At 32.8% G+C, this 18,852-nt stretch overlaps 1 protein-coding gene across 1 annotated transcript; it reads left to right on the top strand.

The window, feature by feature from the left end:
• The first annotated feature begins 13 nt into the window (after window positions 1-13).
• LOC134691466 (14-3-3 protein beta/alpha-1-like) lies at window positions 14-12,718 on the top strand. The gene is made up of 5 exons (XM_063552012.1): window positions 14-440; window positions 4,378-4,525; window positions 7,010-7,173; window positions 8,174-8,269; window positions 10,329-12,718. Exons 1-5 carry the CDS (start codon window positions 126-128, stop codon window positions 10,386-10,388), a joined length of 783 nt encoding a protein of 260 aa, XP_063408082.1. The 5' UTR covers window positions 14-125; the 3' UTR covers window positions 10,389-12,718.
• Window positions 12,719-18,852: the final 6,134 nt, after the last annotated feature.

Below are 18,852 nucleotides of genomic sequence, written 5' to 3' on the forward strand. Positions count from 1 at the left end.
TAGCGGAAGAATCAGTGATGTCACCTGTACTTTGATTGGTTAGTGTATTCCGCCATATTGGGAAGGTGGAGATAGAGTAAAGAGTAGTAGACTTCAAATTTCGATTATTTACAAATATTTTAACCATGTCGGAAGTCGAAGATAAAAAGGAACGCGAGACACTAGTTCAAAAAGCTAAGTTAGCTGAACAAGCTGAAAGGTATGATGATATGGCCGAGGCCATGAAAAAAGTGGTCGAAAAGTTTAGGAAGTTGAACAACGAGGAGAGGAATCTACTTTCCGTTGCCTACAAAAATGTTGTTGGTGCCCGGCGGTCATCATGGAGAGTAATTTCAAGTATAGAATCTAAGACTGATGGCACTGAAAAGAAACAGCAATTGGCTAAAGATTACAAAAACAAAGTAACAACCGAACTCCAAGAAATTTGCAAAGACGTTCTGGTGAGTGAAAGTTGACGGATGTTTCTTGTTGTGTCGTTTTGCGTGCAGTTTTCATTGCATGTTTATTTTTATTGTGTTTTCTTTAAATTATAGATGTTTATATATCAAAGAAAATATGTTCTACACCCGATCGCGATACACAGATTCAGATAGCATCGTTTTTGCATGTGTAGGAAGACGTGAATTTGGATCATCATAAAATTGGCATGTGTTTGTATATTCATCCGCGTCATTGATAAAAATGTAAAAATTTTGCATGAGTCATGAGCTCATCATCTCCTCTGCAGTAATATTGCAGATCTAGACACTCTGTGGACATCTTGAATGCAGTATGCAATGATTTATCTTATTGTTCACTGAATCAACAGCTTGGCAGCACTGATTATATAATGGAGCACTCTGCATAAATTATGCAAAAATGACAAACCTGTGTGATTTTCCACTATGAAGTACTAGTATCCATATTAAATTGCAAGCAGTTTTAAATGCATTATTCTTGGCTTGCATTTATATGTAGTCTGAAGTTGCATGCAACTTAAGACTTATACATATAAAGTGCGTAACAAATAAAAGAAGGTTCTTGTACCAAAGGATTTTAAAGAGGCTTAATGCACTATACATATTTTTGAGTGTGCACTTCATACAAAATACATGAGATAATAGCTTGAATTGTCCAAAATTTGGGCTGGGTTCATTTTTTCCTTGGCTGTATTTTTAAATTCCTAGTATTAATGTTTCCCTATGTACATGTATACAAACTGAAAGTACAAGAGAAAACCCAATATTTAACCAGGTCTATTACATTTGTATTTAAATACAACCTTGATGCATAATGGAAGTATTTTTACAACAATCAATAGTCAATATATCTACAGGCTCAATCCATTTAATAATACAGTAACAAGACAGTTATAAATGTTCTGTTCTTTGATGAGGGATGTTGTCTCTCTGACACATTCCTTGTTTCCATTCTCAATTGTATTTTAATAGAAGAAGAAAAAGATTGTTCTCTCCTTCTATTATTCATTTAATTTTAAACAGCATATTGGTATATATGTACATTGCAACAAGGATCTGAATGGAAAGAATAAGGAAGCAGAGACAAGGGGTATTTTTAATTTATAACTTGATTATAACATGTTTAATAAAACTTACTTCCCTTAAGGTCATGGTCTACTGATCATGAGTTCGAAATAATAAGCAATGTTGTTCTGTTTGAGTCAATTCTGTTGGATATTTTCTTTAAGGTGGCATTAGTATCAGAACGAAAAAATTCCAGACTTTCTCATCTCTTGTCCCTTGGTCATGATCTATCGACTTTATATTGTATATTGTCAGTCTTGCACAAGGTATGGAATAGACCTTCACTCCTCGACTGTTTCAGGCTCTCAAAAAAACTTTTTTCAACTAATAGTTCAAGACCAATATCCTGACATTTTTATTATACAGCCAAAAACAGTCCAAATGAAATTTAACTTGTCTGGGCCATCAGACTAGTGGCTATCCGTGCAGTCCACTGTTTTACCTGTCTAATCAAAGCAAACAACTTGTTACAAATAAAAAGAAAAGAAAAGAAACCCTTCAACTGCACTGAAAATTAACCTAAAACCTTGCACGTGTATAATTTTTTTTACAATTCTTTTTTGACTTCTATGTTCTAAAAAGGACTGTATAATGATTTTAAATTTGGTAAGCAGCTTTGTTAAGTATAGTATGCACTTTTCACATCTGGTTGCAGTCTTCATGATGAACTGCTAAATCTGAAGGCCTGTAGACAGGGCTCACACTACTTCAGAATTATAGGGAGAAGTGACTTCTCTTTTTGAAACTGATAGGGAGAAGTGGTGAGATTTGAAAGAGAAGTGCTCTTTCGCGCGGTGCGCTACAATGTTTGGATTATACTATAGCATGTATAGTATAAAGGGTCATATGTAAATAATGTTCTTTTTATAATGTTCAATTCATATCTGAGTACACAATTAAAGCAACATTTCAAATTAAAAGTTCTTAAGTTTTACTCAGGTTCTTGTGAGAAACTACCAATTAAATATTTAGTATCTAGCACTAAAAAAAATATTTTTTTTTATCTTAAAAAGGTAAAGAAATTATAATATATCAATTACAATTTAATTCAAAACTATCTTGTGTATGAAAATCAGTGTTTTTCATTTAAAAAAAATAAAAGTTATTAAGCTGGGCCATAATATATTGATAATAGTATAATATTCATGACAGTCTCAGAGTTAAACAACTTTAATCAATAGTTTGAAACAATCCATCAAAAATATAGAGAATTATATACACCAATCAATTAGATGTGACCAAAAGTCTTTTAATTCGTGTGGAATACACAATTTTCCCCTTTGGGATCAATATTCTTCTGTCAGCTGTTCCATCCGTGCGTCCATATATGGTAATTATATAGTAATTAAGTACGGATTTCGGTCATAGCTGGTCCGGTTGAGATCCGTAGTTTAGAAATCGGTCAATGGCGGACTGCTGCAAGAAAATTTACAAAAATAAACGATGTTTGACAAGTTATTAGGAAAGGAACATTACGTTTTTAATGCCATAAATGGATTAAACACTTACATGGATTAAACACTTACCGGAGGCAACTTGTATCACGTTTAAATGAAGAAACAAACTTATTTTGCCGCCGAAATATAGGTTGATGTATGTTTTCGAGTAACAAGCACCAGAACAAGCGGAAATGCACGAAGTGATAACAAGTTGTATCTTTATCAAATAACCTTCTACAGACTTCAAAGACAAAGCTTCAACCTCTTTTCTTAAGATAATGAATCGTTTATGTCTAAATTTCTTTAATATCAATAAAAAATTGATGTTTCATCAACTTGGTAAAAATTGAAAATGTCCGATGACGGAAGCGACTGAAAGGGAGTATCGTCAAGAACAGGGCGACTTCTTTTCGCTTTTGGGGGTCGGGTGAAGTGACGGTCGGGAAAGCGACTTCTTCGCCTGGTAGCGTGAGCCCTGCCTATAGATATGACTTTACAGCGCCGAGAGCAATTTTACCAGCTTGGGCTGCCAAGGCTGCCACTCAGCGTGAAGACTGGTTGGGGGATTTGCTGCTGCAGCAGTTTGCATCAAAATCTTTTTCCAGATCCCACTACCAAAAGTCCCAACATTTTCCTATAAAGACTTAACAAATTTTTGCAAATACATTTTATTTGTACTTACTGGTCTGAATAAAAGTTTACTATTCTGGGGAGTCAGACTACTGGTTACATGTAACTTATGGTAGAAGACATTTGAGCACTGGCCTTTTCAGGAAAGTGGAAATTTCTAAATCTTTACAAGTAAAAACTAATGCCTAAAAGGAAGAGTGATTTTAATTTTAAAAAAGTGTTGTTTTAATACAGTGAAGTGGACTTAGCTTAGTGTCATTTATTACTGTTGATGCCAACATTTTGCAGAATATTTTATTAAAGATAACAGTGAAACAAATATGAAATGTTTTGTTATCTATGCATTTGAATGGTCATAATTGTGTTATATTAAAGCTTGGTCCCCATAGAAATTGAAAAGAAATAATGGGGGGGGGGGGTCAACTAAGGTTGGTCGGGTAACTGGAAACACATATATTTCTATTTGGCCTAACCCAACCACATGTATTGTCACTTATAAACAACACTTATTTCAACAAAACACAGTTCAAGTGTGAATCAGGGTGGCATCACATTTACTGTTCTAGAACATGTAGAGTTATGCCCCTGTACAATTTCATTATTGTTAAATGTACTTTAACTTATAGTATACAAGAACAATTATCTACCGTCACCTTAGGTTAACATCCCAATTGTTAACACCTGCAGACTTGTCCTCCGGCTGACATCCTATTTTGGGAAATTGTCTACTTATACAAACACACTTTTTAAGTAGATATTCACTTTTAATTCTTCATTTTTTACAGCATCTGCTTGATGAACATTTATTAAAAGAAGCTACAGAAGATACAGATAGTGGAAATGAAAGCAAAGTGTTCTATTTAAAAATGAAGGGAGATTATTACCGATATCTGGCAGAGGTTACAGACGAGGATGGGGCTGAGGGTAAACAAGGTAAATACTCAAATGATGTTAAAATCTACACAGTCTCATCACTTATACCTTCTTCAGTTAGGATTTATGTCCCTTTTGAGCTTTATATGATGAGCAAATGAGGGCATTATCTGTCTGGGTCTGTTAAACTCTGTTTGTACTTGGCTTGAATTAAAATGAAAGGTTTGTAGGTAGAGCAGTTCAATTTAAAAAGTAGCATTTTTGTTAATTCTACTCATTGTTGAAGACTGTACAGGGAAGATGTTTGGTTTTTATACGACCGCAAATTTTGAAAAAATTTTCGTCGTATATTGCTATCACGTTGGCGTCGTCGTCGTCGTCCGAATACTTTTAGTTTTCGCACTCTAACTTTAGTAAAAGTGAATAGAAATCTATGAAATTTTAACACAAGGTTTATGACCATAAAAGGAAGGCTGGTATTGATTTTGGTAGTTTTGGTCCCAACATTTTAGGAATTAGGGGCCAAAAAGGGCCCAAATAAGCATTTTCTTGGTTTTCGCACTATAACTTTAGTTTAAGTTAATAGAAATCTATGAAATTTTGACACAAGGTTTATGACCACAAAAGAAAGGTTGGGATTGATTTTGGGAGTTTTGGTTTCAACAGTTCAGGAATTAGGGGCCAAAAAAGGGCCCAAATAAGCATTATTCTTGGTTTTCGCACAATAACTTTAGTTAAAGTAAATAGAAATCAATGAAATTTAAACACAATGTTTATGACCACAAAAGGAAGGTTGGTATTGATTTTGGGAGTTTCGGTCCCAACAGTTTAGGAATTAGGGGCCAAAAAGGGACCCAAATAAGCATTTTTCTTGGTTTTCGCACCATAGCGTTAGTATAAGTGAATAGAAATCTATGAAATTTAAACACAAGGTTTATGACTATAAAAGGAAGGTTGGTATTGATTTTGGGAGTTTTGGTCCCAACAGTTAAGGAAAAAGGGGCCCAAAGGGTCCAAAATTAAACAATTTAACAAAAATTGAAACCTTGGGGTGCTTTGAAATGCTGAATCTAAAAATGTACTTAGATTTTTTATTATTGGCCCAGTTTTCAAGTTGGCCCAAATCGAGGTCCAAAATTAAACATTGTTTGATTTCATCAAAAATTGAATAATTGGGGTTCTTTGATATGCCAAATCTAACTGTGTATGTAGATTCTTAATTTTTGGTCCAGTTTTAAAATTGGTCTAAATTAAAGTGCAAAGGGTCCAAAATTAAACTAAGTTTGATTTTAACAAAAATTAAATTCTTGGGCCTCTTTGATATGCTGAATATAAACATGAACTTAGATTTTTGATTATGGGCCCAGTTTTCAAGTTGGTCCAAATCAGGATCTAAAATTATTATATAAAGTATTGTGCAATAGCAAGTCTTTTCAATTGCACAGTATTGTGCAATGGCAAGAAATATCTAATTTCACAATATTGTGAAATAGCAAATTTTTTTTTAATTAAGAGTTATCTTTCTTTGTCCAGTATAGTAAGCAAGAAATATCTGCAAGAATTTTTTTTAATTGGAGTTATCTTTCTTTGTCCAGAATCAACTTAATCTTTGTTATATACAATGTATATTCACTTTTTACTACCAACTGATAAATTTAAATAATCTTTACCATTCAGTGATTACAAGCAGTTTTTTTACATCTTAATATTTTATGATGTATTTAAATGAGTAGTAATTGTTGCAAACTCCATTAGAATATTTTAATTGAAATTAGTTTTGGAATAAGGGAAAGGGGGATGTGATTAAAAAATTGGGTTCAATTTTTCTCATTTGAAATTTCATAAATAAAAATAAAAATTTCTTCAAACATTTTTTTGAGAGGATTTATATTCAACAGCATAGTGAATTGCTCTAAGAGAAAACAAAAATTTTAAGTTCATTTGAATATATTCATTCTGTGTCAGAAACCTATGCTGTGTCAACTATTTAATCACAATCCAAATTTAGAGCGGAATCCAGCTTGAATGTTGTGTCCATACTTGCCCCAACCGTTCAGGGTTCAACCTCTGCGGTCGTATAAAGCTACGCCCTGCGGAGCATCTGGTTTAATGTCATTTGGTAGCAAGTGGGGAGTTGTCTCATTAACAATCATAACACATGTTCTTATCTTTTATTCTGAAGCAGTGTACAGTCATGACAGTATACACATGATACAAGTCCCAAATGAAAGTTGGTAAAAAACTAATAAAACTGTTGTTAAAGTACACATTATACTTACTTTATTTATTTATTTATTTATTTTATTTATTTTAAGAGGGTTACACAGTTAGCTATATAACTAATCTTCCCTGAGGCCCTCGTAATGAAGTGAACTAATCATCCTTGCCAAAAGTGGCCTTAAGCTGTTGTCTGCTCTATGGTCAGGTTGTTGTTGCTTTTACACATTCCATATTTCAATTCTCAATTTTATTGTCAATATACATGTAATAGAACATATAAATGATGACTATTGTATTAGTAATGTTATCCTTTTATGTTTTCAGAGGTTATGGAAAAGTCCAACAAAGCTTATAAAGAGGCCTATGAACAAGCTTTAAAACATATGCCACCTACACATCCTATTAGATTAGGCTTGGCTCTCAACTTCTCTGTATTCTATTATGAAATAATGAATAAACCTGAAGAAGCTTGTAAATTAGCTAAATCTGTAAGTATTGTACATGTCTAGATTCATTTCATTTTGTGAGTACCATGTATTCTCCAGATTATGGATAATGGTGTCATACCACCAATTTAAAGTCCTGATCGTTTCATCCAAATGTTACAATTTTCAAACTTTCTAAATATTTAACCTTAAGTTTAACTTCATAGAAACCAGGTATATCCTGAATTGTACATGTACCAGCTTTCTACATGCCAATTTCAACAGATGTTTAAAATCATATAAAAAAGAAAAGGTCTTCCGAATAGAGGTACCACTTAAGATAACCCCTGGTTTTCTGGAAATCTTAAATTAGTATACTATGTAGTGCATTAATCCTCAATTTTGAATGCAAACTCATAAACAAGTAAATTTTAGCTCAAAATGGTCTTAATATATTTTTCTTTCGCCAAAAGTTTAATTTCTGCCAATTTGTTGGTTAGTTTAGGTAAACAATGACATATAATGCACTATTTTTTGTCTGAGTAGGCCTACTTTCACATACGTTCTAAATTTGTGATATATATGACACCTAAAGTACAATAGCAAATTAGAGAAAATTAAATTGTGGTAATACCTTAAAATAAAAGCCTGTTTATATTTATAGAAATGATTCTATGCAGGAATGAAGAATCATGTGATCCTACAAACATAACCTTTCCACCGAACGCAAAACTTTGGCATGAAAATCCTTAATTTCGGTAAAAGGATATTTTTTTAGCAAGATATAACAGATTATTAGATTAGACCGTTGATTTTCCCGTTTAAATGGTTTTACACTAGTAATTTTGGGGCCCTTTATAGCTTGTTGTTCAGTGTGAGCCAAGGCTCCGTGTTGAAGGCCGTACTTTAACCTATAATGGTTTACTTTTTAAATTGTTACTTGGATGGAGAGTTGTCTCATTGGCACTCACACCACATCTTCCTATATCTAGTGAATTTTATCACACAACATATTTTTATGTGTACACATTGTATGTTTATATTGACAAATTGTATTTTTCAGGCTTTTGATCAAGCTATAACAGAATTAGATACATTAAATGAAGATTCTTATAAGGACAGTACATTAATAATGCAATTATTGAGAGATAATTTAACGGTGAGTTCTGTTCACTATATTATTGGAAGGTTGTAAACATAGTATTAAAATTGAGAATGGAAATAGGGAATGTGTCAAAGAGACAATAACCCGACCATAGAACTGACAACAGCAGAAGATCATCAATAGGTTTTTTCAATGCAGCGAGAAACTCCCGCACCTGGAGGCGTTCTTCAAGTTGACAACTGGCTTGTAAACAAATTTATATACTAGTTCAGTGTTAATGGACATCATACTAAACTCAAAATTATACACAAGAAACTAAAATTAAAAAATCATTCAAGACTTTTAGCACAGGTCATTTATTGTCCCCTTCCGATGGACTATCATTGTTTCGCAAGACCATACTCACAAATAGTATCAAGGAAGAGCTGAAAATTCAGTCCCTAAAATTTTCTTCCCTGAATGGGGATAGAACTAAAATTGTTGTTAGTAGTCTTGATGTGTTAACCACTACATCGCAACTCCCTTGCATTGAACATCTCTTACCATTTTATATATTTAATTTTTGTAACAGAACAGTATTATAAACAGTTTCACAGAGTTTTCTGTAGATATGTCAATATTTGGTGCTGTTCAAAATATTTAAAAGTTAAGTTTGTATAATTAACTCTCATTTGAAAGGTTTGCATTAGGGCTATTCCATTTAAAATTTATGTGGGAGGGTAGGAAGTTTGTTCTTCCAGCTTTGGACATCAGATAAACAAGCCGATGCAGATGATGGTTGATATTTATTATAAATTATTTGGAAGGGAAATTTATTTACTGAATGTGGGTCCTGGGTCTATTTTCAGAATGGGCTTTTACTATTATGTAAAATTTTCTAAAAAATGGTTCTTGGTTGTATGGATATTGTAAAAAGTCCCTTCCTACCCTACGTACATTTTAATGGAATAGGTCTTACCAGAGTTTTAGAAAAGTTGCTGTCAACCAAAATTTGAAAAAAACTGAAACAATTCTGGTGTGTTGTGATAGAAATATTAGTGAGGACGAACAGTCTTTCATCAGGGATATACAGATATAAATAGATTTTGAGAACTCTGCCTTATATCTTGTGGTTGATATTTATTATAAATTATTTATTTATTTTTCCAGCTTTGGACATCAGATACACAAAGCTGATGCAGATGATGGTTGATATTTATTATAAATTATTTATTTATTTTTCCAGCTTTGGACATCAGGCCTTGAAGGCATAAAACTTTGCTCAGTGCTCGGAGCACAAAAATCATGCTCGAAACATGAAATCCAGCATTTTGATTGGTTGATTCTTGAGTCTGAGTACAAAAATCATGCTCGAAAGTTTAATGACCGTGAGACCAGATACACAAGCTGATGCAAATGATGGTTGATATTTATTATAAATTATTTATTTATTTTTCCAGCTTTGGACATCAGATAAACAAGCGGATGCAGATGACGGTTGATATTTATTATAATTATTTATTTATTTTTCCAGCTTTGGACATCAGATACACAAAGCCGATGCAGATGATGGTTGATATTTATTATAAATTATTTATTTATTTTTCCAGCTTTGGACATCAGATAAACAAGCCAATGCAGATAATGGTTGATATTTATTATAAATTATTTATTTATTTTTCCAGCTTTGGACATCAGATACACCAGCCGATGCAGATAATGGTTGATATTTATTATAATTATTTATTTATTTTTCCAGCTTTGGACATCAGATAAACAAGCCAATGCAGATAATGGTTGATATTTATTATAAATTATTTATTTATTTTTCCAGCTTTGGACATCAGATACACCAGCCGATGCAGATGATGGTTGATATTTATTATAAATTATTTATTTGTTCTTCCAGCTTTGGACATCAGATAAACAAGCCGATGCAGATGAAGGTTGATATTTATTATAAATTATTTATTTATTCTTCCAGCTTTGGACATCAGATAAACAAGCGGATGCAGATGAAGGTTGATATTTATTATAAATTATTTATTTATTCTTCCAGCTTTGGACATCAGATAAACAAGCCGATGCAGATGAAGGTTGATATTTATTATAAATTATTTATTTATTTTTCCAGCTTTGGACATCAGATACACAAGCCGATGCAGATGATGCTGATCAGCAGGAAGCCAATTGATTATATCATTATCATAACGTGTCATTCACACAGAAACTTTGGTATGACCTCAGATCGTATGTGTGTGAGAGAATGCTGTTACCAATAGTCTCATATACTTCAATTCTGCCTGGTTTATTTTTAGTATCATTTTGTCAAGTTCATGTTGCCATAGTTACTACATAGAAGTCTTCACTAGTTAATGTTTGGTCTTAAGGTTCGTTCAGGATTTAATATTAGGTTCTTCTACTCAATTGGAAAACAAATAAAGACTTTAAATTGACAGTTTAGCCATTTCAATTTTGTGATAATTTGTAACAGCAAGAGGTTGGTTTCTATGGCAACGTAGATTTTGTTCATGCAAGAATGAGTGAAGATGGTTTTCATTTTAATGTATCGCGTAAAGAATTGATAGAAAAGTATTATCTGATAAGAAATTAACCATAGTTTAATCAAAAAAGTGATCATATATTTCTTATATTCTGGTGAACTAGGAAAGCATGTTAAGCTTGACGTTATATACTTTTACACTGTTAACTGTACTGTGTCGGTGACAGCAGGTGTTATACCTGTGTTTTACTATGTTTGTTGTTTTTGGTTTTTTTTCCTTTTTTTTTTTATTTCTCTACTTGATATGCCCACTTCACTTCATTTTATTTTTTTTTGTTCTCAGGGTTATGAGTTGTTCGTATTGAATTAACTGCAGATATTTTTTTCCCCAACAAGCTTATTTGTGCTATTTAAAAAATTATATCTTTTTGTCTTTGCTCTGTGAGCATTCTTGGAGGAGACTGGTGTTTAGAAAAATATGAATAGGAGATGCTCCAATATGCTCCAATATGCTCGGTGAAGAGAATGATAGATCTGTTTTAACAAAATGAACATTTACACATATGTGCTTTAGCAAATTTCTTCCAAGATTATTTTTACCCATAGTGCACCAAAGTTTCTCTTTTCTTCGTCAATCTTTAAGTGCTTTTGTCTGTTTTTTATTACTGTATTATTCTCAAGTAGAAAGAATTATAGATGTATTTGTAGTTATATAATATTATAATTTCTTTATTCTCCCAATAATTAGTCAAATGGAAGCCAAAAAATATCTTGTGTTATAAGCTGTTGCAAGGTCAGTAGGGAAAAAATGGCTTGGACAGGGGTTCAATTGGTTAAAATGCAGTTGAAATTTCTACCTAAGTTCATTGTAAATTTATGTACAATAAAAATGTTTATTAATATCTAACATTTAATGGAATCAGTTCTTTAGAAATTGACAGAAAACCATTCTTGTTTGGACTATTTGATAATGTTTATAAGACTCAGATTTTTTACTGGTTCTGTTGAAAAGTTTGTGAATGTGAAACAATATAAACTATTTTTGAACCCCTGAAGAGCTTCATACTCTTGCCAGTCGATCAATCAGTTGCATCCAACAATCAACCAAAATTTCATTGGTTAACGAGTTGAAGGGAAGCATTTTCCATTGGTTAAATGAGATGACCTTTGACTTGTTTAATATCACATGATAACTGTTGTGTAGAATTTGTCGTCATGGTAATAACTTATTTCATTTAAATGAGTAGGGCTTTATTATGTTTATCTGATGCGTACAGATGACTTAATTAGTTGACTGGCGCATTTTCAATTAAATTTTGTTATTTTGCCTTCAATTAAAAAGAAAATTAACTGGCTCCAAGTATTATCTGTACTGTTTAAAATGAACCAAATTTTTTTCAGTTATATTTATCTATGTATTTGGAACTATAAATTTTTAACCTTTTTGTCTTTGACTTTGTTCTCTTATGGCTTGAATCTAGGTATGTCCACATTTCTGTTGTGTCAAAATGTGTCAAAATTCAATTTTATTCATTCTTTACTGAAATGAACTACACTTGAGATTCTGGCTGGGGAGGGGGGGAAAAAATAAAAATGGTGCTTTGAGGGAGGGGGTTTATAAAATTTTGCTCGTCTACAAATGTTTTCTAAGAAATGTGAGACATATTTAGACAAAAGTCATTCTCTATTTTATGTAATTCCCAAAGTTTTTACCAAGTTCTTTAGTTTGTAAGAGTTGTTTCTTTTTGAAAAGGTTACAATTTAGAAAGTTGCTTTTGTATGAAATTTTGGGCCAGTTTAAAAGATTAAATAAATTTAGTATAAAGTTGTTCAATTTAGGAACATAGCTCTTACTGAACTTGGAAAAAACTGGGAATATTAATGTTGAAGCCATGATATTTGAAATATTTATTAAAAACTACCGTGGACTCCGGGTTTTCACGCTTTTTTTGTGTTCTACACATGGCCTGTATGATTTGGTTATTAAGACATCATAAATGAATAAATGTTTTGTCTACATACTCTGTTTTATTTGTTCACTCAAAACATTCACTTGTATTATTGGAAAAAAAACCATTAGGTTGTCCCGATTTTTTTAAGGAATAATATTTCAGCTTCAAAGCTTCTTGTTAGATATAAAGATGAAGCCAGGACGTAAGAAGTACTATGGATTCATTAATATTCGTTGGATACTTATTTTCGTGTATTTTGTCAGTACAGGGGAACCACGAATTTAAATATTCAAAGAATTACAAATTTTCTAAAGACGAGAATGCAGACTTTGCTGAAACCACGAAATTAAATATCCACGAAAAACATGCAAGCTTTCCTCGTTCCATGAAAATTGATACCCACGAAAATGAATGAATCCACAGTATTATGTTTACAGCTCTTTAACATAAAACAAGGTCAGGTCCATTATAATGATAAAGAGTAATACTGAGTTCAAAATTTCATTTAAGTTGCAGGGGCATCAGTGGTCTTAATTAAATTTAAGAATAGAAATGGAGAATATGTCAAAGAGCAAACAACAGCCAAGGCCACCAATGGGTCTTCATTGCAGCGAGAAAATCTGACAGTTGGAGGTCCTCCTCAGATGGCCCCTAAATATAATTGTACTAGTTCAATGAAAATGGACCTCACACTGAACTATAAAACAAATAAAAAACTAAAATTAAAAACACAAGACTAACAAAGACCAGTCTCCTGACTTTGAGCAGGATTAAACATGTTTTGTGAGATCTCAACCCTCACCTGAGGCCCTATACCTCTGCCAATGTAGAATAAAGAAACGCGTAGCAATACACTCAGTAAATCTCAGTTTATAAAAAGTCAGTCTCATGTCAACTTCTGTCTGTGCCAATACTTTTTCATCTACAAGTTCAGATAAATTTCAAACTTGTCTCTTTAGTACTATATAAATTCTATATTTACTAGTCTTGGGCATTGGACTAGTGGCTAACGGTATAGACTGCAACTTACATGACTTACTGTTTCACCAGCCTGGTAACACAGGTAATCAATTTGGAAACCAGCTTGTAGTATATGCACTGAACTATCTACACGGACTATGGTTGTCAGTTTATAACTACCAAAACTCTGGTTTTCTGCAGGGGATCTGGTCATTCTGGTGCCCTTCACCATTACATTAAAGCCCACTTGTCCTGAAGAAATGCGAAAATGATTTCAAATTGTAAAGAGGACTTGTTATGCCCTCACCATAGTGGATGGTGCATTACAGTCGATTCCATTGTGAGTATGTAGTCCAAGATAATATCTTTTTTCAGCTTGCTTACTAGCTGAACCAAGAAAGTCATTATAAACTTGGGTAAATTAACCTCCTTGAAGAGTAGACTAATCTGACAGATAACCAATCTATCTGTCTGTAGGACTAGGCTTCTTTGAAAGAAGGGTGGTGTTTCTTACCTAATAATGATTTCACCGTTCAGCTATCAAGCAAGCTGACCAAAGATATTCCCTTTGCTTACACCCTCAATAGAATTGGCTGTAAGTTTAACCCTTGTCTGTACTAACATAGGTCCTAAAATCGGTTTCCTTTCTCTAACTTAAGTTTGCCTAATGTTCTGAAACTTGTACACTGCTTATTACCACAAAACACAGATCAAGTTTTGAATAAAGGTAGTGTCACTACTGTTTTAGAGTTCTGAACCTTTTTTGATGGAAACATTACAAAATTTTTAGTTTCCGTTTTCTCACTCAAGTTTGCCTCAAACAAATATTATGAAACTTACACACAGTGCAGATCAAGATTGTTTTTTTACGGTGCCACTTTGGCTGTTCTAGAGTTATGCCCCTTTACAAATGGAAAAATTGAACATATTGTTTCTGTTCTCTAACACAATACTAATTACAAATTTGTAATTATTTTAGTTTATTATAGTTTATAAGATATCTTATAAACTTCAGAAGATATCTTACAAAGTAAAGTATTATGAGATATCTCACTACTTAAGGTATCTTACAAAGTTTATCTTGAAGTAAGAACAAATAGCAAAATGGCTTTCCATACAATAGGTCAACTATATTAGGTGTATTGCAAGACTGTAATGCATGTGTACATGTATTTACCTCCGTTTGGTTTATCTGAACTTGTCCTCATTTTCAAAAATCATGTTAATTTTATGTGATATTTGCAGTTATTAAACCTCATATTTAGGACTATCAACATAAAATCAATGGTCAGTAAAGCTGATGCATGTACACTCACGTTAAAATTCACTACAACAAACAAATATAATGTGTTTATCAGGGGCGGATGCAGGAATTTTCGAAAGGGGGGTGCAAAACATATGTCTCGATACAAATGCATTGATCGGCAAAAATAAAGGGGGGGTGCGGAACCCCCCCTCTGGATCCGCCACTGTTTATAAACTAGACTTAAATATTAATCCGTGTAAAAGTGAGAATGGAAGATTACAACCCAACCAAAGAGCAGAAAACAGACGTAAGACCACAAATAATTGTTCATAACAGTGAGAAAATCTCGCGCCCGTAGTCGTGCCTCAGTTATAGCCCCTACATTAACACATGTTCTTGTTTAGTGAAAATTGACGTCAAACTAACATGCTTAACTCGAAACCGTTAAATGAATTAAAATTTTAAAAAACGTAGTAGACAAACTAAGGGGACAAGCGCAAAAATGGGGTGAGTTGAACAAGATTTGTGAGATCTCTACCATCCATGTTTACCTCTAGCCAATGTAGAATAAAGAAGCAAACAGCAATACGCACAAAACTCAGTTTAAGAGAAGTCCGAATGACAATGATACATAAATTAACAGAGGACTACTAGCAGTTACTGACATGCCAGCTCCAGACCTCAATTGAAAGATTATGTCTTTATGTGTAAATCAATCAAACTTCCTCCATTTAGGGTTTAAGTATCAGACCATCATAAAAGTACGGTTTCAGCACGGAGCCGTGGCTCACATCGAACAGCAAGCTATATACGGCCCCAAATATTACACCATTTTAGGTAAAAGTACGGTTTCAACACGGATCGAGCCGTGGCTCACATCGAACAGCAAGCTATACTGAGGGCCCCAAATATTAAACATGCTTAACAAAACTTACTTTTTCACATATTTCAGCCGTCTTTATAGTATAACAAACAACTTTAAAGGTATTTTCAGATCTTTTATCAAGCTTCAACCTTGATTTCACAATTCATTTCAGTGGCGGATCCAAAAGGGGTGACGGGGATTGGACCCCCCTAAATTTTGGAATTGGCTACTTTGGGTAATGGGTAGTATAGCGATTTATATAGAGGTATATAGAGTTATCCAATTTTTTTCTCTGCTAATAAGAAGTCTCTAAAAATGTGTTTGTTTTTTTTTTAATTTACAAAGCATAAATATTAAAATTGATAGATCTATGTTAAACATTAATAGGAGGTAAAATAGAGAATGAAAATGGGGAATGTGTCAAAGAGACAACAACCCGACCATAGAAAAAAAACAACAGCAGAAGGTCACCAACAGGTCCTCAATGTAGCGAGAAATTCCCGCACCCGGAGGCGTCCCTCAGCCGGCCCCTAAACAAATATATACTAGTTTAGTGATAATGAACGCCATACTAATTTCCAAATTGTACACAAGAAACTAAAATTTGAATAATATAAGACTAACAAAGGCCAGAGGCTTCTGACTTGGGACAGGCGCCAAAATGCGACGGGGTTAAACATGTTTATGAGATCTTAATCCTCCCCCTAAACCTCTAGCCAATGTAGAAAAGTAAACGCATAACACTACGCACATTTAAAATTCAGTTCAAGAGAAGTCCGAGTCTGATGTCAGAAGATCTTACCAAAGAAAATAAACAAAATGACAATAATACATAAATAACAACAGACTACTAGCAGTTAACTGACATGCCAGCTCCAGACTTCAATTAAACTGATTGAAAGATTATGATTTCATCATATGAATATCAGGCACAATCCTTCCCGTTAGGGGTTTAGTCATTTTAAAAAGTATACAGCTAATATTCATCAAATAGACATAAGAAGATGTGGTATGAGTGCCAATGAGAAAACTCTCTATTTAAATCACAATTTGTAAAAGTAAATCCATGATGGGTCACAGTACGGTTTTCAACACGGAGTTTTGGCTCGACCATAGCAACCTATTGTCCAAAATATGACTAGTGTAAAACCATTCAAACGGGAAAACTAAAACACTTTTGAACATCAACATGCAAACGACAGCCACTGGACATCGGTTCGTGACTTAGGACAGGTGCAATCACATGCAGCGGATTTTAACGTTTTTATATGTTCCAACTTTCACCCTCAGTACGTAAAACAATAATGTAACATCACAACATATAAAGACACTATAAAATATCAAATGAATTTGATCTGTGACACAGTGTAAACACGATACCAATCAAATCAGGGGGAGATGTTAAACAATTTTAGAAAGACAACCATAACCTTGAATAAAATGCGGCCAAATAAAATAATGAAAACCTTATATAAAAATCGACATTCTTATTAAAACTTAAAAAAAAAAATATCCTATAATTTTCACATCCAATAACCTCAAAATGCTTAACAAAAGCTGAGACTACTATGTGTTATAATAGTTTCAGACAAAAGTTACAAAACCAGAGCCTTGTTTTTTGGTGCATTTTTAACTGTGGTCGTGACAAGACACGGATGAATTGTACATAACACTTGTTTCTTTTACGTCTGTATCACTTTTGCCAAAATTGCAGATATCAACATTATTTCAACTTTCGTAGAATAATTCCTTTTAATAGAGGTTCATGCATCGTCTGTATACTTCTTTATTAATCTTAATACTTTTAATTGCTAGATCTTTATTAAAATTGGTGGTATGTGCTCTGGTTTTCATTAATTTTATAGTCCTAGGCCTAGAATCACGTTTTGACTGCTGGATCCCAGTTATGGTCGTCAGGTTAACCAACATGTTACCTAATTTGCAATAACAAATAAGTGGCAACAGATCTTTCGCGATCATCAAAATTGGGAACCCGAATCTTTCATGATCCCAAAAATCATTTTTTATCTAACAAAATCTGTTAACTTTAAGCCTTTTAAGCCTTGGTTTTTCTCGGATACTGATCATAAAGTTGAACCATTTTGTTTACAGACATGCAGTTTTATTTTCCCGATATTTGTCATTATAATATTGTGAACCCTTGTGTTCTTTCAATGATGAAACATATGGATTTTTTTTATAGAACATCCTTGGCCTTTTCCCTTGTACTCTACGGCATATTTGGCAATTTCGGTACTTGATAAATATAGGATGAATTCAGAAATCATGCAGTGCTATATAAGGCGCCGTTTTACTATTTATTCCTTATTTTCTGATATCAAAAAATATTTCTTGATATCAAAAAATTGAATTTCTGATATCAGAAAATATTTTTTGATATCACAAATAATTTTTTGATATCAGGAATTCAATTTTTTGATATAATGAAATCCATTTTTTATATCAGGAATTCGATTTCTTGATATCAGAAAATAATTTTTATTTCTTGATATCAATAATTCGATTTTTTTATATTTAGAAATCCACATTTTTTTATATCAAGAAATAGATTTTCTGATATCAGAAAATGATTTTCTGATATCAAAAATTCGAATTTCTGATATCAAAAAATCGATTTCCTGATATCAAGAAATCGATTTCCTGATATCAAGAAATGAATTTTTGATATCAGGAATTCGAATTTTTGATATCAGAAAATATATGCTTTATTTCTTGATATCATGAAATCGAATTCCTGATATCAAAAAATCGAATTTTTGATATCAGAAAATCATTTTTTGATATCAGAAAATAAGTAATAAATAGTAAAACGGCGCCTCATAGTGCTAGCAATGATTTCTTTAAAACAAGTCTACAAATTTAGATATCTTTTAAACAAATATAAATATGGACCAATTCAAGTACACATTTCAAGGTGTGCTCGACTTAAGTGACTCGATCAGCACTATAGGTTTTATTTTTGAATTTAAAGGTTGTATATGACTTTTTATAAACAATAAATGCACACAGTAAAAAAAAGCCAGGTGAGCCATCTACAGTATGTTTAAAAATTCATAACAAAATATTTTTTAAAGGTTCATAACCCAGAAAAAAAGAAGAGGAGGGTCAACT

Source organism: Mytilus trossulus, chromosome 11 (assembly GCF_036588685.1).
Source record: "Mytilus trossulus isolate FHL-02 chromosome 11, PNRI_Mtr1.1.1.hap1, whole genome shotgun sequence".
In the NCBI taxonomy this organism is placed as follows: Eukaryota; Metazoa; Mollusca; class Bivalvia; order Mytilida; family Mytilidae; genus Mytilus; species Mytilus trossulus.